At 48.3% G+C, this 26,301-nt stretch overlaps 1 protein-coding gene across 10 annotated transcripts in view; it reads right to left on the bottom strand.

The window, feature by feature from the left end:
- LDLRAD4 (low density lipoprotein receptor class A domain containing 4) overlaps positions 1-26,301 on the bottom strand; it is a 172,541-nt gene that overhangs the window by 39,715 nt on the left and 106,525 nt on the right. For 6 of the 10 annotated variants that reach the window (XM_027526188.1, XM_027526189.1, XM_027526190.1 and 3 more), the window contains 2 exons: positions 21,634-22,084; positions 12,361-12,501 (listed from right to left, as the gene is read on the bottom strand). The exons of 1 other annotated variant lie outside the window; for it this stretch is intronic. In XM_027526188.1, the coding sequence (XP_027381989.1) occupies positions 12,361-12,501; positions 21,634-21,673 (181 nt within the window). In that variant the 5' untranslated portion in view covers positions 21,674-22,084. Of the gene's footprint in view, positions 1-12,307; positions 12,502-21,633; positions 22,085-24,757; positions 24,837-26,301 lie in introns of those variants that run through there. 3 more of the 10 variants (XM_027526194.1, XM_027526195.1, XM_027526197.1) reach the window with 3 other exon arrangements.

The raw sequence follows: 26,301 nt of genomic DNA, 5'->3' as shown, positions 1-26,301 counted from the left end.
CCTTGAGATGTTCTACAATCCCCAAATCTACTAGTTTCAATGTTGTTTTATCCTCCCTTCTTACTCTTTCAAAGAAATCATGGAAAGTTAAGCAATCAAATGTTTGACAATAGTTGGAGACCAAAAATATATCCAAGTGGACTGATGGATTATCAGTCTGAAATATCAACTCTGCTAAGAAAAATATCCCTCTCTGCAGATTAATGTACACAATTCAGTCAGAGGCTCTTCAGGCTGACACCAAACTTAAGCCTGTAACTAGAACAGAGTGTCAGAGAGGACCTGTTCACCAGTTTATCCCTGAACCCCCAACACATAGCAGGTGCTCAGAAAATATGATGGATGAATTAATAGCTGTTATTGACCAAAACCAAGACAAACATGATGCACACTAATTTGGCAAAGTGAAGCTCACTTCTATTTCACTGTTCTGCCTTCCAGCCAACAGACTTGACAGGGGGTCTCAGAGCTCCTGATCAAGGGCTCCTTCTGCTGTCCCCACACTGGATGGGATCCACTGGCCCTGGCCTGGGGCCAAGCGTGCCCTGCCTGGTAAGAACTCAGGAGCAAAGAGGGCTTCACTGAGTGACTAGGAAGCCAGGATGTTCACAAGCACTCCTGCTATTAAAGTTGTTACACTGATGAACACGCCTCTGCCCTGCTTCTGCCAAGCCTGCCAGCAGCCAAGTCTTCTCCAGGAATATAAAACCACTCTCCAAGTGATAAGCATCAAAATCTGGGGTGAGATCAGCCCAGTTTACAAGGTCATCTGGCTGCTTGACCACTGCACTCCTTGAACAAATGTCCTTATTCCACTTCCATCCACCTGCCTCCTTCACACTTCTTCAGCCCTGAATGTTAACATACAGTGGCATTGGTAACGTTTCTCTATGACCAGTGAAGTTTATGGGAATATGTCTTCCTGGGGACCCTGAAATTACTGAAACTCCAAAACTAAAACCAAAAGCACCCTAGGATTCAATGCTGGGTTTTTATGAACTTGGGCTCATTCAAAGAAGTAAAGTTATCTTTGCCCCCGATAAAGAAGCTGGCTATGGCTTTGGGCTGACGTCACATCACCACCCCTTTCCACTGTGGGTAAGCCTCCCCTAAATGATGTCGACAAGGACCGGCAAGGACTTCTAGCCGGTGCCCAGCCCCCAGTACCACTTCACACACACGGTGATTTCTTAGGTGGAATTCAGTCCTCAGGGCCATCAAGTGCAGACATGCTGCTAAGCACAGTATCATTTACACAGTATGAAACTGGTCTGGTGTTGAGACTTTCTACCTTTTGTGGATAATCCATCTTGAGGGGCTGCCTGGTGGTGGCACCAGAGGCCCATTTATTCTGCATCACAGCAAGGTTACCAAATAAGCTGATCCTGGGAGCAAGGACTAGCCTGGTACAGCCAGTGCTCAAGACCAGATTAGACAGGAAAACGGAAGCACTTCTACTTTAAGCCAACTGATAAAACTAAGTCACTCAGTAGTAACAGCACAAAACCTAAACGACATGAAAACTGAGAGTCAAGATTTAAGGAAAATAAAGGGTGACTTGGTCTCAGCAGTAGACAGACAGCGTGGTTCTCTACAACCTGTATGGAAACTTATGGAAGAATATTTGGTACTTTAGTGACAACTCAAAGCCTTCCCAGTACTTTCAACTCAAAGACTTTACTTTCCAGCCCAGATCTGTCTCCTGTGCTGACCCAGAACTTCTATACTATATGTAGTACTAATTTCAAAGAGATCTGAGGCCAGTGGAATAGATGGTTTCAAGTATGTTTTCTTAGAAGTATCAAAAACCACATTTTTAGTATAACTTCAAATGTTTCAAAATATTATTTTAGTTGCCATTAATCTTGAACTAAAACATCCTTTACTGCGGAACATCCCCTTGTACTAATCATGAATTAAAACAAACCACAACAAAACAAGAACCCTGTTTCATTTACCAGTTCCTGGCTCTTAATAAGTAAGAAGGGCATGCGTGCCTGTGTATGGGGACATTTGCACACACACATGCACACACACACACACAGGTACCTCACTTTTCCTCCTGATAATTCTGACCTTTCAGGTTTCCGTGTGTATTAATACCTGCCCACCTGGCTGGCAGACCTTTTCACAATGTGCCCTTCAAGATTAACAAAAACAAACACAAAACCCAGCAATCTGAAAATAGACAATGACAACCCTATGGAGGGCTAGAGAAACAAAGAAAGGAACTAAGGGCAAGACCCAGACAGACAGACAGACAGATACACTCAAAGAAATCACTTCCCACCAGAGTCTGGGCTGTGCAGCCAATCAGGCAGGTACACGCAGCTCTTCACTCTGCAGACTTGCTTAGCACTGAAGTCGGCTGTCTGCCCAGGAGAGTGAGGTAATGTCTAGGTTTAATGCCAAAATCTCTCTCACTGGCAGGACATATCGGGTAAATATTTCTACTGCAGGAGACCACATTCATTCGCGCTGCTGCCAGTTGTATTGTTGTTGTGCTCATTAATATTTACACTTAGTCCATCGTACCTGGTTAAGGCTGGAGATGGGAAAATCAGGGTTTCGCTGAAACCATGTTACCAGGTTTGGGAGAAAAAGAGTCCATCTCTCATCCTGCTCCCCACCCCCCAGTCTCCCTGACCCATGAGGGCGGCAGCACTGGCCTCCTGCATCCCTTCACACACCCCGGGTCACACACAGACCTCCCTCCATCAGCCTGTCCTGGTGGCTGTAAATCTGTAAACTGCTGGGGTTTCCTCCATGCCCCTCTCAGCAAGAACAGGAAGGAGCCGTGAAGCCCACTTCATGCTGCCTTGGTAGCTGCAGTATGTGGAAGCCTTGTACACTGCCAGGGGCAGGCAGGCAGGGGGCTCCCCCCAGCTGGGGCAGCTCTCACTACCCATCTACCCATCTTCTGATGTGCTTTCACACATTCCTTTCAAAATTTTATTGTGATAATCATCACAGCAATAAGACTCTTTTCAAAATCTGTTGAAAAGCCAATCCCTCCCCTCCACTGCTGTCTCCTTAGGCAACTGCAAGTTCACCTAAAGCCAACCTGCTCCATGGGCAAGGCTCGTCCTTCCAGGGGCTCTCCCTCCGCAATGTTCCCCTGCCTGTAAAACGGGCTCAGAGCTGGTGCTCCTTAGCACTTGCCCACGTTAACTGCCTCGTCTCACAGCCTCACTTGCCTCCTCAAAAATCTTCAACAGGGCTTCCTGGTGGGCCGGTGGTTGAGAGTCTGCCTGCCAGTGCAGGGGACACCAGTTCGATCCCTGGTCTGGGAAGATTCCACACGTCTTTGGGCAACTAAGACCATGTTCCTCAATTACTGAACCTGCACTCGAGAGCCTGGGGCCACAACTACTGAGCCCGTGCTCCATAACAAGAGAAGCCACTGCAGCAAGAAGCCCACGCATCACAACTAGAGAAAGACCTTGCCGCAAAGAAGACCTGGTGCAGCCAAAAATCAAATTAATAAATAAATCTTTTTTTTAAAATCTTCAATGAGTTCCTTCAGAAAAGAGAATAAAAACTGCTTAGCCTCATATCCTGATTTTCTAGAATCTGACTCCAATTTACCTCTCCAGTAATGCTCCTTAAACTCAGCCTTTATCTCCAAGTAAGCTGGCTTTTCGTGACCAATTCCCAATTCCCCCACCTGTCAGGCTGCTTGGGAAAGACAGTTCTACAAGACACCCCAACCCCAACAACAGGGTCTGCCTGGGCACCACCCACCAGTGCTGTCCCACACCCAGCACTGGAGAAACTGCCAAAACCTTGAGGATCTTCTCAAGGCCAGTGGGTTAGCATTAGATGGAGACCATACAGCATGCCTGCACCCACACCACCTTCCCTGCATACCCTGCACCCTATACTCCTCACAAACCCAACACTCACAGAAACATTCTCCACAAGACAGTCCCAAAGGATGTGCTGGACACCATTTTCTACAGGTAACCACCCAAACACATTTTCTCTAGAGCACTCTCCAGCTCCCTGTCCTGTTCTTTTCAACAATCTGAACATGAATCATTTCTGGCACCTGGTTTTTCTGGGAGATGCTACCTGCACTGTCCACGGTTCCCTACACTCCAGCTTAAAGGTCCTGACATGAGAGCAAACACCAAACCACAAGGGCCTAAGGAGGCAGCCACCATGGCTTCTGCAGCCTCATGGGGTTGAAGATGCCTCAGGACATCTTCTAAGGTCAGACCGGCTTTTAAGAACTTAGATCCAGGTCAGTCGCCTCCCCAAGGAGCAGACTTGGCATTTCTATCTCCCAAGCACATGTAACAGGAAGGGGTTGCATTTTCTTGGTTGTCCTGTGGAAACTATGTCAAATTCAAGAAGGGACATCACTGTCTCTGCCTCGCTCAGCCACACCCGCCTCCGGCCACATGGAGAGCCGCTTGCTTCCAGCCCAGACGGCGGGAGAGCCTGCCAGTCTGGGCGCCTTCCCAGGAACAGTACCTGTGTCTCCCCCACCTCCCCGCAACGTGTGCCTCCCTGCTTTGGGATCTAAGGAGAAAAGGGTCAGAGGTTTAGTTCAAGTTCCTTTTTCTCCCATTTTTAGAATAAGTTAGTAAAGGAAGCACAGAAACTACAGTGAAGATGGAGAGATGAAGAAAGGAAGCAAAAATGCCCTGGCACCCCTTCAGAACAGGTGCTGCCTACCTGAGGCAGGGCCTCTCCCCAGAAAGGGGGCCACACCCCCGTCCCAGCCCATTCCCCCAGGAAAGCCCAGGAGAGCTGACTCAGGTACACCACGTCTGCTGATGTGGACAGAACCAGTGTGTTGGGGTTCACCCTCCAGACGCCCAGGCTGTGGTCAGCTGGCATTGCTCCCTTCAGCTTGTCCAAAGTGAGGAGATTCACACTCTCTATGGAGCTGACAGGATGCAGGCAAGAAGTTCAGGGAAAGACAAGACTTTCTGAAAGACAGCTGTGCCTTGGGGATGCCTGGAAAGATCTGAGAGCAGCCCTGGGAGGCCGGCCCGCTCACTGCCTGGAGCTCTGATTCCTCCTTCTCCAGGGATCCTGTGCTACAAGATGTTTTAATCTCTGATCTTTTCCTTTCCAGGCAGGAAGATGCAAAAACCATCTAGTTCCCCCTCTGTTGTTCACTCTCAGGACACAAGAAGAATGGATGAAGGAGCGAAAAAACAATTATTGCTAAATTTAGGTTGCTGGAAGATTTTTTCCAAATTAAAAGCCTTCCCGGGTGTCTGCACTGAGACGTAACTATTAATGAAAAAGCCCAGGTGGCTGACTCTGGGGTCAGGCCCATGGGGTCACTGCACCTCTGCAGGACAGGACACATGCTATGATGACTGAATTTCAGCTCTATTTCTGCAACTCCTCAAAGAGGGCCCCTTCCAAGATTTACGGTAGACCCTTCTGGGTAATTTTTTTGAGGTAAATATTAATGCATGACTATAGACTTAAAGTCCAGCAACCAGGCCTCTCTCTCCCAGTGGAGCAGAGTGGGCTCCCGCTGTGGATGTCCTGCCCCATTCAACCACACTCAATGGGTAGAAACGCACTACTTCCATCCTGTAAGCCCCACACATGTGTAAAGTGACCCTCAGAAGGTGCCCACATCCCTGCGAGGCCAAGCGGGCTCCCTGCCTCTAGTACCACTAGCTAGAGCTGCCGTGACAAGATCTAGCTCTGAAAGGTGCTCAGAGAATCAGCAGAAAAGAAAGCCAGCCAGGTGAGTCTCTAAAACCTTCTATAATTAAGAGACTAAACTCTAGAAACCAATAGTCAGGGCAGACAGTGTCAACTGGAGCAGCATGGGGCTCAGCAATACACACGACTCACTGGTCCCGCACCTGCGGCCTGCTGTCCAGGGCCGGGTCTGTCTTGGGGCGGTCACCCCGCAACCGGCGGTAGAGGACGGCCCAAGTCCACAGCGCCATCCTCTGCACCTCTCCCAGCTCGCACCCCTAACGCCCATACTAGCCGAGTTTGCACAAAACTGACCTGAAAAAGAGGGCATCTTTTCTCCCCCACCGCACGCCCGCATCCCCCTCCCGCAGGAAGCCGGCGCGCATTGATTTCTGTCTGATTACATAGAGCCTGCCCTGACTTTCCCGTTAGTCGAGCCGGCGTCTCAGTGCGTGTCCTCAGAGACCAGGCTCCGCAGGCAGGGCGTCTAGACAGTATTCATGACCCATCTGTCTGGCAGGCCCGCGGCCGGCCGGCAACTCCATTAGGACTGCAGCCGCGTCTCCGCCTCCGCCCCTCCCCTGCCTGCTCTCCCCTTGCAAAGCAGGAATCTGACACTGAAAATTACTATCATTGTTGCAGTTCTCAAAATAGCACTGCCAGACTGTCATTAACATCCACGCTAGACTACTAAATATTTAAAGAAGTGGATAAATCTCATCTGAAGTGGGACAGCCCGCACACAGGAAAGCAGTAACAGAATCAAAACGTGAATCTTAAGAGGTTGTTTTCATCCAGTAAATTTAGTGTCACAGCAGGAAGAAAGGGTGCCTGGGTTTACTGAAACCCCTTCCTTTGCTCTCTGCCTTTGTTTACTTGTAAACGCTGAGTTGCCTTTCAAGACTTTACAAGATTTTAATTGATCAGAAATCCATCTGGAGAAACAGAGGCACAAACCAAAGGGGCAGGTGAAGGGGCCCTCTTGGCTGGGGAGGGGGATAAGCCTGCCCTTCCCGACCCAATCTTCTTTAAATGCCATCTTGGGTCATTTACACAATCCAGGTAAGGGTTTTGCCATGGATTCTTTTTCCTTTTTTTTAACTTGACACTGGGGTGGGCAGCCCTGTGAAAAGAACACACAGTGCTGCGAGGACAGCATGGCTCAAGGCCAGAGGCTTCTCCTACTGGCCTTGACTGAGGCAAGACCACCCCAGCCTCCCTGCCTGGGGCAACCCAGCACTCTGGGAGACCTCCCACCCTCCCTGTGGAGGCCGCACCAGTCTGATCACAGGGCATCTGGAGGGGCCTCAGGGGACGAGAGTTAACAGCCCACGTCCGACTAAGGGGCCCTGTGCACGCAGCCAAGAGGGGTGAACAGTGGCAGAAATGCACACGCTCTGCTCACTGGATCCCACCAGGTGGGTGTTCACATTCTCACCTCTTGGCAGGAAAGGAGAGCGGAAAGGGGAATGGACTTCCTGCAGGACACATAAACAGGACACAGCCGGGCAGAACTGAAGGACAGATTCAGCACTCCATCTCAACAAAACCAATGACACTTGATATCTGAGGGCTCCTGGGTTCACGTTTCAGAATCTATTTGAAAATCCAGGATTAATCCAAGAATACCATTGTCTATGTATCAATCAAAAACTGCCATATAAACAACTGTCTTCCCTGGTGACTCAGACAGTTAAGAATTCACCTGCAATGTGGGAGATAGGGTTTATTCAGTGGGTGGCGAAGATCCCCTGGAGAAGGGAATGGGAATCCACTCCAGTATTCTTGCCTAGAGAATCCCATGGACAGAGGCGCCTGGAGGGCTACTGTCCATCGGTTTGCAAAGAGTCGGACACAATTGAGCAACTAACACACACACATACACACACACAAACGATTGTGGGGCACTCACTTATATGGTCTTTCATAATAATGCATTGTTTGATCTTCACCCTACAAACCTTTAAAAACTGAAGTGTAAATTCTTAACTTATTAAAAAAAAATCATGAAAAAAACAAACACCTAGAAGCTAAAACCAAAAAACCCACAGCCTGAGTTCAGTTCCTTGATCCAATATGCAAGAGCTATGTGACCCTGAAAAAATTATTTAACCTATCTGAGCAATGTTTCCTAGGCAACCTTTCTAGACTTGCAGGTTTTGAGATAAATGACAAGATGCATGTAAACAGCCAGCACTCAGCAAATGGCAGTTCTCTGCCCACCTCATCCCCAGCCTAAGGAAGCCTGGACACAGGCCTTCAGATAAACTCGCAAGACTAATCGCCAGAGAAATGGAGCTGCGTCGCCTCTGGTAAGCGAGGATGAGACTCAGGGGAAGCAGCAGTGAGGGAAGGCTCCACCCCGGCCATCAACATTTAAGAAGAGGAGAGAGTGGAAGGAGGGCTCTCCCAGCACCATGCCCTCCGTAGCCCTGTTCCGCTACTCATCCTAGGCCCTCTGCTGAAAACACGAACAACTACTTGGAAAGACAAGACGGGCCACCAGCAAGAGTTTAAGGGGGCTGCCTGTCAGAAAGTAGGGCTGTATCTACATTACGTTTTCTGGTCCCTGGTAACTATACTATGGTTATGGATCAGAATGTCTTTTTCTTAGGAAATACACATTGAAGTACTGTCAGGTAAAGAGACGTGGTGGGTGCAACTTCCTATGTGCCAGGCATTATTCTAACTGCTTTACCTGAACTATTTTAGTAAATCCTCAGAGCAATCCTCTGAGGGAGATGCCAAAACTAGCACTGTCTTCATTTCAGAGGAGAAAATCAAGGCATGAAGAGGATGAGCAACTTGCCAAAAGCCACAGCTAGTGAGGGGAGACTGAAGCCTGCCAACTCAAGACCTCACCCTGGACTCTATAGTTGGAACAAACTGTGGGTTGTCCCCAGAAGCCAGCAACAGTATGAAGGTGGTGCCAGGGACACTCTGGTAGGAGGTGGAACCTGTGCTGGGAGACTGACCAGGTCACTGATGTGACAGGCAGCGCGTCTGCTTCATTTAGTCATGTTTCCTCTGGGGCCCGCAGGAGTCAGCCCTTCCTGAGCCCCACAGGACTTGTCTCCCAGACAAGGGCACAGGGGGGCACAGCCTGGTGATAGGGAGGGAGCTAGTCCCTTTGGAAAAAAACTGAGAAAGGTGGAAAGAAAGACATCTAGCTCAGAATTTAATGTGCTGAATTTATCTTATTTGTTTGTTATTACCCTAAATGACACTGGGCACACAAAAATGTTTCCTTCTGAAAAGTCCTGGCTTAACATCCTGGCTGAATCCAGGAACCTAATCAACTTTGGCTCATTTCACTTTGAGATTTCCGAGGCCACCAGTCAAGACCCCAGTATGGGCAGAAGTGCCACGCCCTTAATCAGGACCCCATCACTCACCAGAGGCAAAGCTGTCGCAGGGACCCTCAGTCCCCCACTCTGAGGTCTGTGGGGGACTGAGGAAGGCCTGCCTTCGCCAACGCCATCAAAGCACACAGCTCTTTCCACGCTCCTCAAATCCTGTTTCTCAGAAGCCAGAGCTGTGGAGTACAGGGGCTTCAAAGGGCAGGTTCACGGAGCCAGAGCCCAGTGCACAGGGCCAGCATTGAGGGCAATAGGCAGGCCGTGCAGCTGGGGACCCGCGGGCCATCTCTTCAGCAACAAGGACAGAAGGAAAGTGGCATGACCAGCTTGCCTTCCCCCTCAGTCGCCCTGCCATCCTTGACCCTGACACCCCACTTGCCTCCTCCGTGAAGCCACCATGACCACGTCCTGGCAAAATGGTTCTCTGTAGACTCCGGGACCACAGTCCCTGGGACCGCTCGGCCCAGTACCCTGTGTCCATGCTGAGTCATCTTTGCATGAGTGTGTTTTAGTTCCCCAATCTGCCTGTCGGCACCTTGATAATGAAATCTGTTATCCTTCATTCCCTAGAACGCTGGGTACAATGACCAAAGAAGGCACTTAATACATATACCTGTAAATATAATAATTTGTATTGTAAAATTTTATTTTTATAAATAATAATTTTATTTGATTTGTATTTTCAGTGCTCAGGAATACAATGTTTTGATAGAGGAAGACATGGAAAAGCTGACAGTGAGGCTGACAGTATAGCCCTCTTCCTTGAAAAGATACACCAACCACTCTCCCTGCAAGATACTCACAACAGCCCACACTCACATTTGCAGAGCGTGGGGCTCAGACCCAGGGATGTGCCTCAACGAGGCAGAGGAGCAGGTGAGACACACAGTGTAGGTTCCAAAATTGTTTTCAGAAGGAAAAGTTTCTTAGAGCTGTTACTGTAAGGGTTTCTACTATCACTAGCACTGCTGCCTCACAAATGACAGTGACATTTTCTTTCTAACCTTAATTCATGCTAAATTTTAGCAAATACAAAATGAGAGAGATAATCAAGACACCTGAGTCAGGGTGCATGCCCACAGCCAACAACACAGGCAAAAAACCGATTCCACTGTGCTTGACCCTAAGTGCAATCAAAGAGTACAACACAGGGAGTTTCCTCTATGTAGACACAGAGCAGACTAAGTTGACTCCTATGCAGGAGTAAGGAGAAAGCATGCTTTGTTCTCCTGCACTACACTGACTTAGAGACAAGAAGTCCTGTGACATTCCAAGTTCTGAAGGCGGAGAGGAAGGGGCACCCCCACAAGCAATCCCCCTAGAGACGCTGTCCACCTGCTGCAGACGCAGGCTGGTGGGGCCTGCAGACTCCCCCAAGCCTCACTGTGCAGCTGAGGGTGGAAGCAGACACTCTCTGCTCTTGGCTACAGACCAAGGGGAGGAAAGTGCACTGATCTGATACCAGATCACCCTCAGTACCACAAAGAACAGACCAGCCATGGCAAACCCAAATGTGACAAGCAGGCCAGCTGCCTGTGAGCTGGCAGAGAGGCCAGGCCCAGCAAGCCCCCTTCAGCCCTTCCCCAGGGGACAGAGGAGGCGGGAAACACCCAGCACCTCTGAGGATAAACTCGCCTTTGGACACCTGAGCCCATGCTTCATGTGAAGGAGGTCCAGCCGTGCAGACAGCAGCAGGCACACAGCAAGCAGCAAGATGATGATGCAGACCGCACTCTTCATGTGAACCCCCAGAGCAGCTGTACACGGCAGGAATCATTCCCATTTCATGGACAGAGACACTAAGCCTTAAGGAGTTCAGCCGCCTTTCTTAAGCAAGAGCTTGAACCCAGGTTCACGTGAAGCCAGAGCCCTCATCCTGCCCTTTGTCGTTCTGTCTCCAGACTCTCCCATCTTCTTAAAAGACAGCATGTTGTCAACAACCTCACATTTTGGCTACAAGGGAACAAGCCTAGTTACACCTGAACAGTAGGGACCAACAGTTTGCCAACAGGATCTTAAGGTTCCTCTGTTAGGATACAAACTACTACAGCATATGTAAGACAGACAACAAGGTCCTCCTATAGAACACAGAGACCTGTATTCAATATCCTGTGATAAACCAACATGGAGAAGAGGAGGGAAAAAATATATACATAACTGAATCACTATTGTACAGCAGAAATTAAGACAACACTGTAAATCAACTATCAGGTTCAGTTCAGTCGCTCAGTCATGTCCGACTCTTTGCGACCTCATGAATCGCAGCACGCCAGGCCTCCCTGTCCATCACCAACTCCCGGAGTTCACGCAGACTCACGTCCATGATGCCATCTATACTTCAATTTATACTTCATCTATACTTCCAACTATACTTCAATTTAAAAAAGAGATTCTTCTCTTAGGACAGACTCTCAGAGGTCTTTGGGCAATGCTGAGCCATTTATAGATGGAGAAGCTTCACTTGGCTTCTAAACAAAACTAAAGAGTTCACATTTTTAAAATGAAAAGATATTTGGAAATTGGCTTTAAACACCAGGAAATACTGAGGAGAAAGGAAGAGAGGCAGGGAGGAAGGGACCTGAGGCAGGGAAAAAGATCCCTAGGGAGGGTCAGTGCTGTGAAGCATCCTTGACCTCAACACACTTCCTTAGGCCCAGGAAACAGGACACAACGAAACACAGGATGCAACAAGCCACTCTCAGAGTCGCCCAGCCATGTCTCCAGGTGCCTTCTCTCTCCTTCCTCTTCACAAAAGCCACCAGATCAGTCAATGAACTTCGTACTTGGACTTCACCTTCTTCCAGCTCAAGAAATGCTCACAGCCTCAACCTGGGACTTTACCTGAGAAACAACCCACTCCAGTACCAAATAGAAAAAATACACAATTACAACCTTTTTAAACCCCCAACAAATTTTTTTTTTCTATTTTCTTGTTTTAATTACATGCTTGAACACAGACTCTATATATCCTTCCTTATTTAAAATTATTTTAAAATAGTGGCTTAAAATTACTTCCAAAAATTCTCTAAAACCAGTATGAAGAATACTAAGTCAATAATTATTTCTTGGGATCAGTCAGTGCTTCTCAGATATGCAGCAGAAAGCCTCTCCCAAACAAAACACAGGCTGCTCAAAGTGGAAGGAACTTCTGACTCTCAGACATACCCTCTTTCTATCCTAAAAGAAAACATTGCCTTTGTGACAACACAAACCTCTTCTCTTAACCAAAAACAACATCTTTCCCACATCCCAGGGTCAGGGCCGCCTACCGTTTGCAAACACACCACAGCTGAATGGCGCGAGGTGGGCAGGAAGGACTTACAGCTGAAGATGCCCGGAGGGGGGTGCTCTGTCACCAGGAGGCAGTTTTCTTCGTCACTGTTGTCCCCACAGTCGTTCTGCTGGTTACAGACCAGGGAACCCAGATACAAGCACTGCCCGCTGGTGCAGGTGAATTTGCACTCTGAAAAAGCACAACACAAAGCATGGAGTTGTCAATGCCAGCCTGAGGCTCCTCAGCTGCCACTTCTCCTCCCCCGTCTGTATGCTGTGACGGTCTGGGAACCCATCTACCTAGAGAACCCAGAGAACCGAGCTCAGACAGGGCCCAGGAGCACTCAGGCCTGCCGGACCTCACTCATCCCCTACCTTGGACCCACATAATAATAGCACAGGTGCTTTCTTTACACAACATGCCCAGCAAGAGTCACAGTTACGGAGCTCTTTGCTTGAAAAAAATCCTTGTCAGTCTTCACTGCCACCAAGGAAGAAGGAGCCAGTGCAGCAGCAGTGAAAAATGTGCTCTGAACAGTCCAAGGTACTCTGCCTCAGACTTCCAGTCCAAGTACCCTTCAGAGCAGCCTGAAAAAATTACCCAGCCGTCATCAGAACACCATCGGGTATTTTAAAAGTCCTTCAGAACTGGAACTGGCAAATAGCACTATTTCTCTTCTACGTTCAAAAGCACTGAATGAAAGAATGTATGAATGCTTTTCTGTGTTTTCCTGTGTACAGAATGTGCAGAAGTGTTCTCATTAGCTTCTTAGAACTATCATAGAAGCACCCATGGAAGCAGGTAAGAATGCCTTAACATTCTCTGCAAACAAAAGGCACATCAGTACATGCAAGGTATCAAATACATGGGAAACAGTCTGAAAGGATGCTCGCCAAAACACAAACAGTGACACTTCTGGGTGCTGGGATCATTGGTAATCTGTAGTTCCTTCTGACTTGTGTGTACCATTTTATAATCAGAAAAATATAAAGCCTATTTTAAAGTGAGAAAAATCTCTGAAACCAAATGTTCGTAGAATTCTAAACCCACAATAATGAAGTACCTATAACATCATACCAACAGAAATCCAGACACACGGTTCCAGCCCCACCGTCTCAGTCACACTGTGAGGCACGGAGCTCACGGGAGCACCCCCAGGAAGAGCAGCAGTAAAAGCACAGACACCAGCTGGCAGTTCCTGCCTGAGGACCCGCTGCAGAGCGCTGGGGTGGAGAGGAGCGCAGATCCCGCAGAGCCACGGCCTGCAGCGCGAGAGTAATGTTGAGGGCCAGACGGTGTGCTGATGACCAGGCTGGTACTGTATCTACAGGCTTTAATAAGTAAGTGTTAGTCACTCAGTCGTGCCCAACTCTTTGCGACCCCATGGACTGCAGCCCACCAGGCTCCTCCGTCCATGAGATTTTCCAGGCAAGGATACTGGAGTGGGTTGCCTTTTCCTTCTCCAGGGGATCTTCCCGACCCAGGGATCTAGGGCCTCTGCTAAGTCGCTTCAGTCGTGTCCGACTCCGTGCGACCCCACAGATGGCAGCCCACCAGGCTCAGCCATCCCTGGGATTCTCCAGGCAAGAACACCAGAGTGGGCTGCCATTTCCTTCTCCAGTGCATGAAAGTGAAAGGTGAAAGTGAAGTCGCTCAGTCTAGGGCCTCTAAAAAGGATCTAACTGCACAGCCCTGAGCATTTAACGCACATCCATCAAGACTAACCCTGCACACCCCACTCACAACAGCTCCACGGAGGAGCAGTAAGAGTTCTGAACTGCCCACTGACATGTGCACACGTCCCTGAGGACCACACCCAACCTGCAGGACCCACCAGATGGCTACATAGGCATTCACGGCATAAACCTGGGCCCCAACAGGGGAAACAGGGGTGAAAGTACAGCGGTGACCCTCAGGTATTGTGACCACTGAGCCTCAGGACTCTTTCCCTCAAGCCACTCTTTCAGTCATTCATTCAAGAGTCCTCACTACTCTGGCAAGGAGCATGGCCACAGGTGCCAAGGATGAAACAGACAGTTCCGTCTAAGAGTTTCTCCTTCAGCTCTTAAACTAAACACTGTGTTTTCCTCAGGCAAGAACAAGACTCTTAGCCTCTCAACTGCTTCCTGGTCAACATAGTGTTGGGATTAAAGCAGTGACTCTGCATCCTCCTCTGATAGCCTAGGGCCCAGAGGATATGGGGTTTGGGGTCAGTGAGTGTCCCCACAGGATTGCTAAGTCTGGGCGCAGGTAGATTCCCTCGAGATTCCTCTGTAAGACAGCATCCTCCAGCTGAAAAATCTGAAAGCTACCTATTGCCTTACATTCTAAAAGTCCTTTCAATTCTTAGAAACCACAATTCAACAGTTTTAAAAAAGAAATGTTAAAGAATGACACTCTACTTGAGCCCTTTGGTACTTCCGGTGCTCACTCTTCATTATTCTAATGATTATCCTAATGACAGGTGCTGAACTCTGGACAGGGATCACACTGATCACCAGTGGACACAGTGATCAATACACTGACTGGACACATTGATCCGAACTGGACACAGTGATCATTCTGGACACACTGATCATCAATACCACCTCCACGGGATCCTTCGAAGCAGCATCACAAACATGCTGTAACCTCCGCGTGTTTAAAATACAATGCTCTGGGCCGCACTCGCATGTTTCCACTCCCAGGGCTCAGGCCTGTTTCTTCTCAGCAAATCTGGTCAGGCTTTGGCCCCATCACTGCACTCCAGGCCATGGACGCCCTCCATGTCAACTCCAGGGCAGCACCTAGGCTGTGTCTCGTCCACAGGGTCACAGAGTCAGATGAGACACAGTGACTGAACAAGACTGCATGTATGCTTCTGATAAATGTGGAAGTGCAGCAGCCATAGAAGCACACTCAGGTCGCCTCCATGGTAAGCAGGTGCTGCCCAGCATTGATGCACAGTAGCACATGCATCTGAAACAAATCCGGGTGCTGTCCACAGAGCTCTCTCCCAAACACTCTTCAGAGGGAAAACTGAAGGAAAACTCCCAGAGAAAAGTCTTAAAATCCCCAGCACCATGTGCTTTATTATCCTCCGTAGTACATCAGACCACATTAAATTTATGGGACACATGAAAGAGAAGAGGCCAACAGTCCTGGCCTAAAACTGCCATTAACAAACAGTCATTGTCTTTTATTGCTGAATCAGTGTCTGGGCTCCAAAGGTCAAGGACTCAAATCCGCCTTCAATCATCACACACTAATCTGAGCACTGTCATCATCATAACTCACCTCATGGACCGTCCGCCTGGAGTACACGCACTTCACCCTGTGAGCCACCCTGCATGTCCCCTACCAGTGCACCAGGGGGCCACACACTGAGGTCCCACAGTGAGCAGGGGCGGGTCTGAGCGCTGGGGAGAGTTAGGGTTACGCTCTGCCCCAGCCCATACCAGGCTCCCAGTCAAGGGCAGGCAGGAAGGCCGAATACGCTGGGACTCCAGAATGGGCCAGTCCAGCACTACCTTGGGCAGGCTCCCTGGCATGGCTGGGACAGACAACAGACTAGTCCCTCAACATCCTGTCCTGTCTGGGTCCTACAGATGCCAGAGCCTCCGTCGTCTCCAAGACAGAGAAAATGCCTCGCTGGGATTGGTCACATCACTCATGTCACCACTTAATCAAGATGGTTTACAGGCCACCATCATCTCAGAAAACCACAAGACCTCAGCACCACTTCCCAGTCAAGACACCTGATCCTCATCAACTGGGGTCTCAAGGTCACCTGAGGGCTGGGGACTCAAGAGGTGTCAGCAGTCAGGTGGGCGGTCTGAGTCCCAATCACACCACAGCATGAAACATGCTGCACAACCAGACACAACTTTACCAGCTGCCATAAAGAAACAGAAAATTGGTGTCTTGAAAGCTATATAAAGATCATCACAAAACTTCACTCCGTCCAGGGGAAAGGATTAATAAGGGAGGAGCCGTCTCTCACACTAAGCGAACCATCCACTACAGAGGACAGGGGTGTCAGTGGACAGGGTCCAGGAGCACAGGGTCCTCACACTCACCCTACCAGGTGGGCCAAGGCCAAAAGGTCCCCAGTGAGACACCCACACACCTGCATACCGACACCCTCTCACTCGACATAACCTCCATGCCTGTGGTACTGACGTATGAGATGGAGAACAAGACTTGTGGCTGAGATTGAGTTATCATGCCAGCGCTGTCTTCAGAGAAGTGGTGATACCCTCTTGTGAGCTCACGGCCTCCATTCTCAGATCGCACATTCTCACCAAGGCTACCGGCCTGGTCACAAACTCCAGCTCTGCTGTCAAACTCCAGCTGCACTGCACAGTCTCCTTCAGGCTCAGTTTCTTCACATATAAAACACCTGCTGTGAAGACTCAACAGATGCCGTACATGCAGTGCTCAATACAGTGTCTGACTCGTGGCACACGTACAAACAAATGGAAGCTAACAACATATCTGATATTATAATCATTATCAGCACCTCAAAAAACAGACTGGGGATCATGGAAGTAACTTCTGGATTTGACCAGAGCAGATGTGAACTTTAAAACTTTTCCAAAGCTAAATAGGTAACAGGTAACAATCACAAAAAAACAGACAGACTGGGAGCCACAGTTATAATGTCCACATGATCTCCGCAGGGGCCCCTCTGCATCAGGACTGGCACGTCTGTCCCTCATAAATGAGGGTGCCATGTCACAGCTACTTTTATATCAAACAAAAGTATGTCTTCACCAGGTTTCTCTCAAAACTATATTTTTCTTTCATTACTTTTATAACCCACATATTAATGATTTCCATTCTTTGCATGCATTTCTAAAATATTACAATTGAAATGCACATTAAAACAGTTCCTGAATTTGTATGCATGCAGGCTTAGTCGCTACAGTCAAGTCCAACTCTTTGCAACCCAATGGACTGTAGCCTGCCAGGCTCCTCTGTCCATGGATTCCCAGGCAAGAATACTAGAGTGGGTTGTCATGCCCTTCTCCAGGCCTGAATTTGTATAATTACTTTTAAAAAATCTAAATGCAAATTTAAAATAACAACTAAACATAGTTTTGGGGAAGAAAGTTTTATAGAGCAATAGTTCCTGTGGACCATGCTCTGACAGCTGACTCACACTGTGAACATCTCCACACCTGGCACAGTGGACGCTCGAGGTGAGCAGTCCAGGCCAGAGAGGGTTCCAAGGCTGAGCCCAGATCCGAGGTCACAGGTCACTGCACCCCATGCCCTCAGACTTCTAGACACAGCATTAGGAGCACAGCAAATGGCACAGATGTAAACTGACAGCAAAGCTGCTTGAGACACAGCATGCACCTCTGACAAGAAGGGTCAAGTTCACAGTGCAAAATCACACATCTGAAATGTTCAAGAAAGGATTCTAGTTTCCAAAGCGTGTCTTGGCCCTACAGCATATTGATCAAGAAATAACAGAATTTGAAATCTCTGGCTTTTTAGTAAAATATACTTAAAAGAGGAAGTAAAAGTCATTTCCCAGGCCACACTAACCATGGGGGTGGGGGCTGGGACCATGACATTGAGATTTATCATAAGAAATATATATTTGGTCTCAGTCATAAATCACAAAAGCTCTGATTCAGGGCTCCTAAAACCCTTGGAATTTCCTAAATGGTAAGAGCCATGAAGGTGTCTTTTGTTATTCGTGCCAAGGCCCTGGTTAATGAGGTGACTTTGGGAAGCCCCTAAGGATAGGACTGGTTGCCAGGGGAACCACCCACAGGATCAGAAGGCTGGCACTTTCAGCCCCACCCTCAGGCCTCTGTTGGAGGAGAAGGGCTGGAAACTGAGCCCATCCCAATGGCCAGTGAGCTCACCACTCCTGCCAGGATGATGAGACCTCCATAACACCCCAGAGTACAGAGTCAGAGGGCTTCCAGGCTGGTAATCATAGGAGGTCTGGGGAAGGTGGTGCCTGAGAGGATGTCAGGCTCCACACCCTTTCCTTACACCACTGTGCCCTGGCCTTTCTTGACCAGTAACATTATTATTCAACTGCCTTCCTGAGTTCTGTGAGCCGCTCCAGCAAGTCTACCAAATCTCAGGAGGGACCACAAGAACCTCCAATTGATCAGCCAGTTGGTCAGAAGCACAGGGGTGACCACCTGGACTTGGGACTCGTGTCTGAAGAGGGCAGTGCCTCCGGGTCTGGGCCACTTCCGGCAGAAAGGGTCAAACCCGACAAAGCTGTAGGACATCAAGCTGTCGCAGTTGCCTGGTGCAGGAAACACCCACATGGCTGGTGGCCAGCACTGTGAGTGCTGTGTGTAGACACAGAAGAGTTTTTTGCTTTACTAACAAAAACCCTGGCACGTAGCCTGCATGTGGCTCTGAAGCTGGCCAGTCTCTTTCACCAAGATGGTCCCAGTCCTTCTCCCAGCCCCTGCCATTCTCCCTTCATCCTGGGACCTATACACAACAGGAAAAACCCATCTTAAGGCCACAGACTTCCCATGCCTTTCTTGTAGAAATGAAACCTGTGAGGACCAGTCTGAAGTCTGTTGTTTACACTTCAGGTCCTACAAAGACATAACCATGAGATTTCTACAAAGACACCCTCCAGCCAAAGACAACTACTGAACTTTGGGACCCAGAGGTACAGAGTCATCAAATCACATAGGTGACCATCGTATTAATTCCTGACTTCACATAGAAACTGAGGCCCAGAGAAGTTAGGAAACTCACCCAAGGTCACACAACTAAATGAGGAAAGAAATAGTAAGATACCCTCTCATCGACCTCTGGTATCAAAGCAAATGGCCAGGGGTTTAGTATCTGTTCTCAGATGCACTCTTTTAATATTATAAAGCAGTAAAATTAAACTATACTGGACACATACAAATAATTATTCCTTTTTATCACAAAGGAACAGTTATTTTGGGTTCATTATCTTGATATTTTTGTTTTTACTTAAAAAAAAAAGAAAAATTGTAAGATATGGATAAGTAAATCTAAGAAAGGAAACCTCATTATGTATTGCTATCACCCGGAGGTAGCCACCAGTAACATTTTGGTGCACATCCACCTATACTGTCTTTGTTCTTTGAGTATAAAAATTAAAGGATCGCATTCTTCCTATTGCTTTATGACCTACTTTTTTCACTTAAAAATATAAGCATTTCTCCAGAACGTGAAACACTAAAACATCCTTTGTAGTAGCTATGGGGAATTTCATCACAATGATATATCATAGTTACTTAACCATGTGTTATTCTGGGACTGGTTTACTCTATCTTTTTTCTTCTTTTTGCCATGCCACAAGGCTTGTGAGATATTATCTCCCCAACCAGTGATTGAACCCAGGCCTTTGGCAGTGACATCATGGAGTCCTAACCACTGGAACTGCCAGAGACTTCCTCCTCATATTTTAATATTGCTTTATTTCTAAACTTAAATTCTGCCACCAGGGTCAGCAATTCCCTTTAGTCTCCAGTCATCTGCAAATTTGATAAGCATGTTTTTTTAATCACTTTTCCCCAAGTGCTTGACAAGAAAGCCTGGGGACATAGCCATTAGAGTCCCTACCTGGCTGATGCTATTCATTCATTGACATGCTTTGGGATCACCAAATAGAAACTCTAGTTATTCAAGAGTCTTCCAGTCATGACAAATATTCAGTGTTTCCTTCATTCACTATATATACTAAACGTATTATAAGCAGCACTGACAAAGAGCTATAAAAATGTCTGCAAAGAGTTAGGAATACTTACATAAATGAGAACTTTTATGACTCCTGTTCACAAAAAAGTACCCAGATTTGGCATTCCAAAAATTGTGTTTTTCACTTAAAAATCAAAAAGACTTTAAAATATTTCATAAATTTCTTTTTAATTAGAAAAAAAATCCCTGCAATGCCAGAAACTGTTAGGCAAACACATTGAAATGGTTAAAATTGTTTAAGTCACTAGAGATAAAAATCTTTTAATTCAAGGTTTAGCTACTGGGCAACTTCCACTGCCAAGCCATGAGCTTCTGGAAACAGATGTTCATATGAAAGCATGAATTCATGCCACAGCAGCAAGTCCTGGAACCAGGGCAGTAGCTTGTCGGTTCTGACCTTGTCTGCCTGGAGTGGCCTGGACCCGCGACACTGCCCCTTCAGACACAAGTCCCAAGTCCAGGTGGTCACCTGTGCTTCTGACTACCCAGCGATCAATTGGAGGACGGGTTTCCGTGCCAGGCTTGGCGGCTCAGGAGGGTTCTGGAGAGCTGAGCTCCACATGCTCCTCTGAAGCAGCCACCACACTCGTCTTCCCGGACCCTGATCAGCCAGGGGCCCTCCCCAACCTGGGCCTCCAGGAGGGGGCTCCTGTGTTTCACATGCTCAGCTGCTCCAGCCGTGCTTCTGTGAGAGCTGCACGTGGCCTTGTTGGCTGTCAAACCAGCAAAGGGAGCAGGGCTGGCCCTGGTGAGCGTCCACAAGCAGGGCGGGCAGCGGGGGCCGAGCCTCAAGCTCTCTCCAGGCACCTGACACCCCAACCTGCCTGCTATACACAACCGGGAAACCAACAAACTCGTGGGGCTCTCAGAGTGAGAAACACAGTCACTTCTTATAATTTTCCCACCATCCCTCCCTTAATAGGAAAAAACCTCTTTTATGTAAAACTGTTTTCCCTGGATTCCATGACGTTCTTCAGCTTCAAGTTCCCCATTTTATAAATGAGGAGTCAAAGGCCCATAAGAATTAGTGGCTTCCTGGGATGTTAAGTGATTCAGACAAAGAACCAAGACCCAACTCAAAAGCCCCTGATCATGCCCTGGCTCTGTGTACCATCCAGACAGAGCGGTTCCCTTCAAGGGGTGCAGACCAGACGGGGCAGAGAGGGGCACGTCCAAAAGTCCTTACAGGAGCGGGTCAGCGTTCAGAGTTGCCACCCACTACCGCCTGCATGCGGGTGAGGCTCAGAGGGAGAACGTACACATCGGCCGTGATTGTTCCCTCCGAGTCCCCCAGCTCTGGGCAGACAGACCCCCTGACATATGCACCGCAAGGGATGGATTTTTTTCAGGGGCAGTGGCTCGTGGGACACTGTGTGCCCTATGACTCAACAAAGCAGAATCACAAAATGTCTGATGCTGTTTCAAATTCCTCGCTACAGAAAAGGATAAAACACCACAGTTTTGCCAAAATCACTTCCCGCAGCAGCCTGAGCCCCAAGACACTGTAGGGCTTCAGCTCCTAAATGCAGACACACATTCAGCTCCTAGAACTGCTCAGCGTCTCGTTACCTACTAAGAGTGAAAAAACATGCTCAGCTCAGCATGGAGGATTCTCACCTGTGAAAGCATTCGTGGCCTGAGAGCCAGCTTCCTGCATACTGCTCCCCAGCAGGCCTGGCTCCAGCTCCTCAGCTGTCCTGTCCCCAGGAACGTCCAGGAGGCCTCAGGTCACCTCCATCTCAGCTTGCTTGAGGCCATCTGCTGCTGTCTGGCTTCTGGGAGCATCTGACGCTGACCAGCCTGGCCCCCAGCCCGAGAGCAGGTGGTACCTGACACGGCACCCAGTCCAGCAGCACACACGCTGGGGGCACTGGTCACGTCAGCTGTCCAGTCAAAGAATGGAGGCCATGGTGGACCCAGGAGCCAGGAAGCTGTCCCATGGACAACAGCCTTCCCACCTCAGAGGAAGGGCCTGACAGCCAGCATTCTCCAGAGGTCTCAGCTGCTCCAGGCAGGGAGGGTCAGGAAGGTCTGATCTGCAGCTCTCTGTGCTTTGCCTCTCCCCTTGCTGAAATTAAAAAGAAAGAGATCACCTTCCTGATGATCTGTAAAGCCTGAATTCAGTAGGCCACAGAGGCCAAGAAAGAAAACGAAGACACCCCCAGAGCTATGCCTGAAACCACACTGTCGGGACGGTGGGGCAACCTCTCCTGCTGCTCTGTGAGGGGCCGGATGAGGGTGTCCTGTCCCCGGAACAAGACGCTGCCAGAGGCTCCGAGCAGCTCCAAGAACAGTGACAAAGGTCACATGCATCCAGCACAGACACCTGGAGGAGAAACCCATGTCCTCAGCAGCTTCCCGAGGTCTTGGAAGTGGATCTGAGGTCCACACCCATGCTGCCGGCACACCAGGAGGGACGGGGCTTGAGCTGCTTCAAAAAGTGACCCCCGAAGGGCGGGGGTTGGGGGGGAACAAAGGCCAGTGATAAATTTCTTGAAAGAATATGAAGGAAAAGCAAATTTAACCTATAAACTGTTTCATATATATTACATAGAACATGATAATAAAAGTACTTTATAGGTACTTATCAGCTATTTTAATGCTGTTAAACTATATAAGAAGCAACATCAATAACAAGAATGTTAGAAGCCCAAAGGATCAGACTTTTAAAACAGAATCCCAAATATGAATCTCTGGTATTGGAGAAAAGGAATCTTTTTTTCCATTATTATCACTTCATGCTAATCAATTTATAGTCAATTTTTAGAAAATATCACTTTATTCCTCTTTTTCAAACTAGAGAAAAGAAAATATTTAAGAAAACAGCACATAACAGAAAGAAGCCCTCTGTTAAAACCCTCCTGCTATAAACATAAGGTAATAAACATACAGACGAACCAAAGGAAGGCCTTATGTATTAACGAAGCACCTTAATTATATTACAAAAGAAATTCAACTGCGTTGCCCTCGTGTACTTGCAGTAATAATCTCAGTTAATGAAGTGCAGCCCAGTAGGAGTCCTTAAATTTAATGAATAGGTAAAAAATTTAATTCAAAATCATTTATGTAATTGGTGGGTCTGAAGTGCTTGAAAAATGTGAGAAAATGTTCTTTCTCTGAATTTAAACATTCCATACCGAATGACTAATACCCACAGTTATCCGCATCCCGCAGGCCAACACCAGCATCTAAAGTGCCATGTGCCCTGGAGCCATCCACCTCAGGGAACAGAACTGCCAGATAAACAGAAAAGTCCACCTGCCCTACAACCCTGATAACCTTTTCTCTGGTCTAGGATGCTTTCAGTGCACAGGAATACCAGACTGTATTTGTTCTCTTTCCCTGATCTCAAAGAGAAACACAAGTGCAGTAAGGCTTTTGCTGTTTTATTGAGGAGTTTTGTTTAATTATCTTGTTTTGTTACAAAAGGCATGCTACCTCAATTAAAAAAAAAAAACAACACAACAACAACCAAAGGTTTTTTTGGCTATAGGAAAGACTGAGGCTGGTGTGGACTGAAACAGAAGAAACAACACACTCTTCCTTTCTTTTCTCTTCCTGTCTGTCACAATCACTAATGCTTAACTTTGCTTCTTCAGAAAAGAGAGATGGAGACAGGTGTGTAACAACTCCCTGAGGTCTTGGGCATAGATGGTCTTGGCCTAGATGTTTAGGGAATGACATGTGTGATTCCCAACACAGGCTGAAGGGACAGCATTTATTTCGATTATCTTGACTGACTGATGACAAGCATATTCCTACATACATTTGAAGTCTCCTTACAAGCATTTTCAAGCAAAAATTGAACTGTTAAGTGCCATAACAGTTTTCTTCCTAACCACTAACAACACAGAAAAGATGCCCTTTTAAAAACACACAGAAAGAGGGGTGGGTCTCCACTGGGCTGAGAAACAAGGCGGGGGTGACTGGGACCCAGAGTCAGCAGAGGCACCACATGTTCATTTTCACAATTCAGTAACCAGTCAAAAATCAGGAAAAAGCTGCAGAAGCCGAACACGTCTCAGTCCTGCCTGCCTCCCACCATTACAGGCCCTACTTACTTTCTGGTCTCAGAGGTGGCCCCTCGCCCACCCCTGGGGCTACATGCAGACAGAGCCAGGTGATCTGGCTCAGGGCCCTAGAAGAGCTGCAGGGTGCTCACAGTTCAGCCATCCCTCCGTGGGGCAGCAAGCTCCATAGGGGTGTTTCCCTTGGGCACCTAAGGCGCTGCCTGGCAGGCATCAGTAGGATGAGCCTATTAACAACGGAGGAGCAGGCCGAGGCCGCTGGTCTACTGGATGGGTGAGTGGACCAAGGCTACTGGTGCTGGGAGGAGGAGTAGAGAGGCTCGGCTGACCCTACAAACCAGTCTGCCGCCCCGAGCGAAGCTGACAGCATCCAGGCTGAGAGGCTGTTCTCCTCTGGCTCTGATCTCTGAAGGGGCAGGGCCTGTGTGACCACCCCACGGTCACTACACAGCAAAGCACCCACACAGGCCCATGGAGCTCACTGCTCTGAAACTTCTTGAACCACGGGGACAACTCTAACCCCACAGAGGCCACAGACTCTGCCCGGAAATGAGTGCTCAGGAGTTGGGATCAGAACCTGGTCTCTGACCCTTCCAACCACTGTTTTTCCCATATTACTTCTGAGTCTCAGGTCACTCCAACACGCTGGTAACACTCAAATCAGGAAAACCTGGAGGGAAGAGGAAGAATAAAGAGAGAAAGAGGCAACTTACCCAGGATGCAAGGTCACAGAGTAACCTGGACTCATTCAAGAGCCCCCTCTACACAAGCACAATACCATCACCCTGTCATGGACACACACACACATGTGCTGTTTACACCAAGAACATGGGCAGGACTAACCAGGAAATAAATCAATTCAACATTACACTTGAAATATATGGTTAAGTCCCTCCCATAACAGAGCAACAGTTACTAAGGAAATAGAGCATGCAAGATGGAAAAACACTCCCACAGGAAGAGACATTTTTTAAAACGTGAACACCCACAAAACCTAACTAAGCTGCAGAATATGTTTACCACTTGTTCACAAAAATTCATATGAAATGTAGTGTCCCTAGAATCACTGAGGAGAGAAAAGAACTGCATTCCACAGACAAACCCTATCATGAAAGCTCAATTGCAGAGACACGAGGTTTAGGCAACACAAGGCCACACACTGGGCACAGAGGCCAAAGTCAACAGAGAAGTCAAATCTCCTTTTCTAAAAACCTAGCAACACGAGTGCAAGCACAGTGCATCAAGGATCAGCACCTCAGTTTCGTTTCTGATTTCCACACACCATGGACTGCTGGCCTCTTTGGCGTGCCGGTTACCTGGGTGACGGCCAGACAGACCAGACAGACCAGCCCCAGGCTCTGGGTCGAAGAGGCCCCGCCTGAGGCCCCACACTGCTTGACCCTCACAGTAAGGAGCACCAAGGGATGAAGGGATGGTCCCACCCTTGACAAAGTAAAGCACTGTAGCAGTGCGCCACACTGCTTACCAGAGGGAAAAAAAACTCAACTACCGACTGGTTGGGCTTCCCTACTGGCTCAGCTGATAAAAAATGCACCTGCAATGCAGGAGACCTGGGATCGATCCCTGGGTTGGGAAGATGCCCTGGAGAAGGGAAAGGCTACCCACTCCAGTATTTTGGCCTGGAGAATTCCATGGACCGTACAGTTGCAAAGAGTTGCGGCCATGTCTCTGGTCAAGGGAGATAGGACAGATGTACACAAAAAGGACACAGCAAACAGGCCCAGAAAATCTGCATAGAAACCAAGTCTGAGACAAAGGGCTCTCTGCAAAGGGTTGCAAAGTTGGACGCAACTTTCACTTCACTCACTGGCTTGTTCATCGAAGGTCAAAATGGCAAAGGACTCTAAGCGAGACAGAGGTGAGAAAAAGAGGGACAAGAAACCTGAGGGTCTGCTTCTGGCCCAAGCCTGAAGCCCTCCACCCCATGGACAGACATGCAGACCTGGGCAGTGCCGGTCCATCTAGGACTTGCTCACAGGAGCCACCATCCTGCCCTGGGTCAGGCTCAGCCAGGCTACAGCATCCTTGCACACCGGAAGTGGCAGAGCTAAAGGTCCCTTCTAATCCAAGCAGGCCCCAGCAGCCATGTCTCTGGTCAAGGGAGATAGGACATATGTGCACAAAAAGGACACAGCAAACGGGCCCAGAAAATCTGCATAGAAACCAAGTCTGAGACAAAGGGCTGTCTGCATGACGGTACAGCTCTTTCTCACTGTTCTTCATCTCTGGAATTTGA

Source organism: Bos indicus x Bos taurus, chromosome 24 (assembly GCF_003369695.1).
Source record: "Bos indicus x Bos taurus breed Angus x Brahman F1 hybrid chromosome 24, Bos_hybrid_MaternalHap_v2.0, whole genome shotgun sequence".
NCBI lineage: Eukaryota > Metazoa > Chordata > Mammalia > Artiodactyla > Bovidae > Bos > Bos indicus x Bos taurus.
This window is presented reverse-complemented; position numbering and strand designations above follow the sequence as displayed.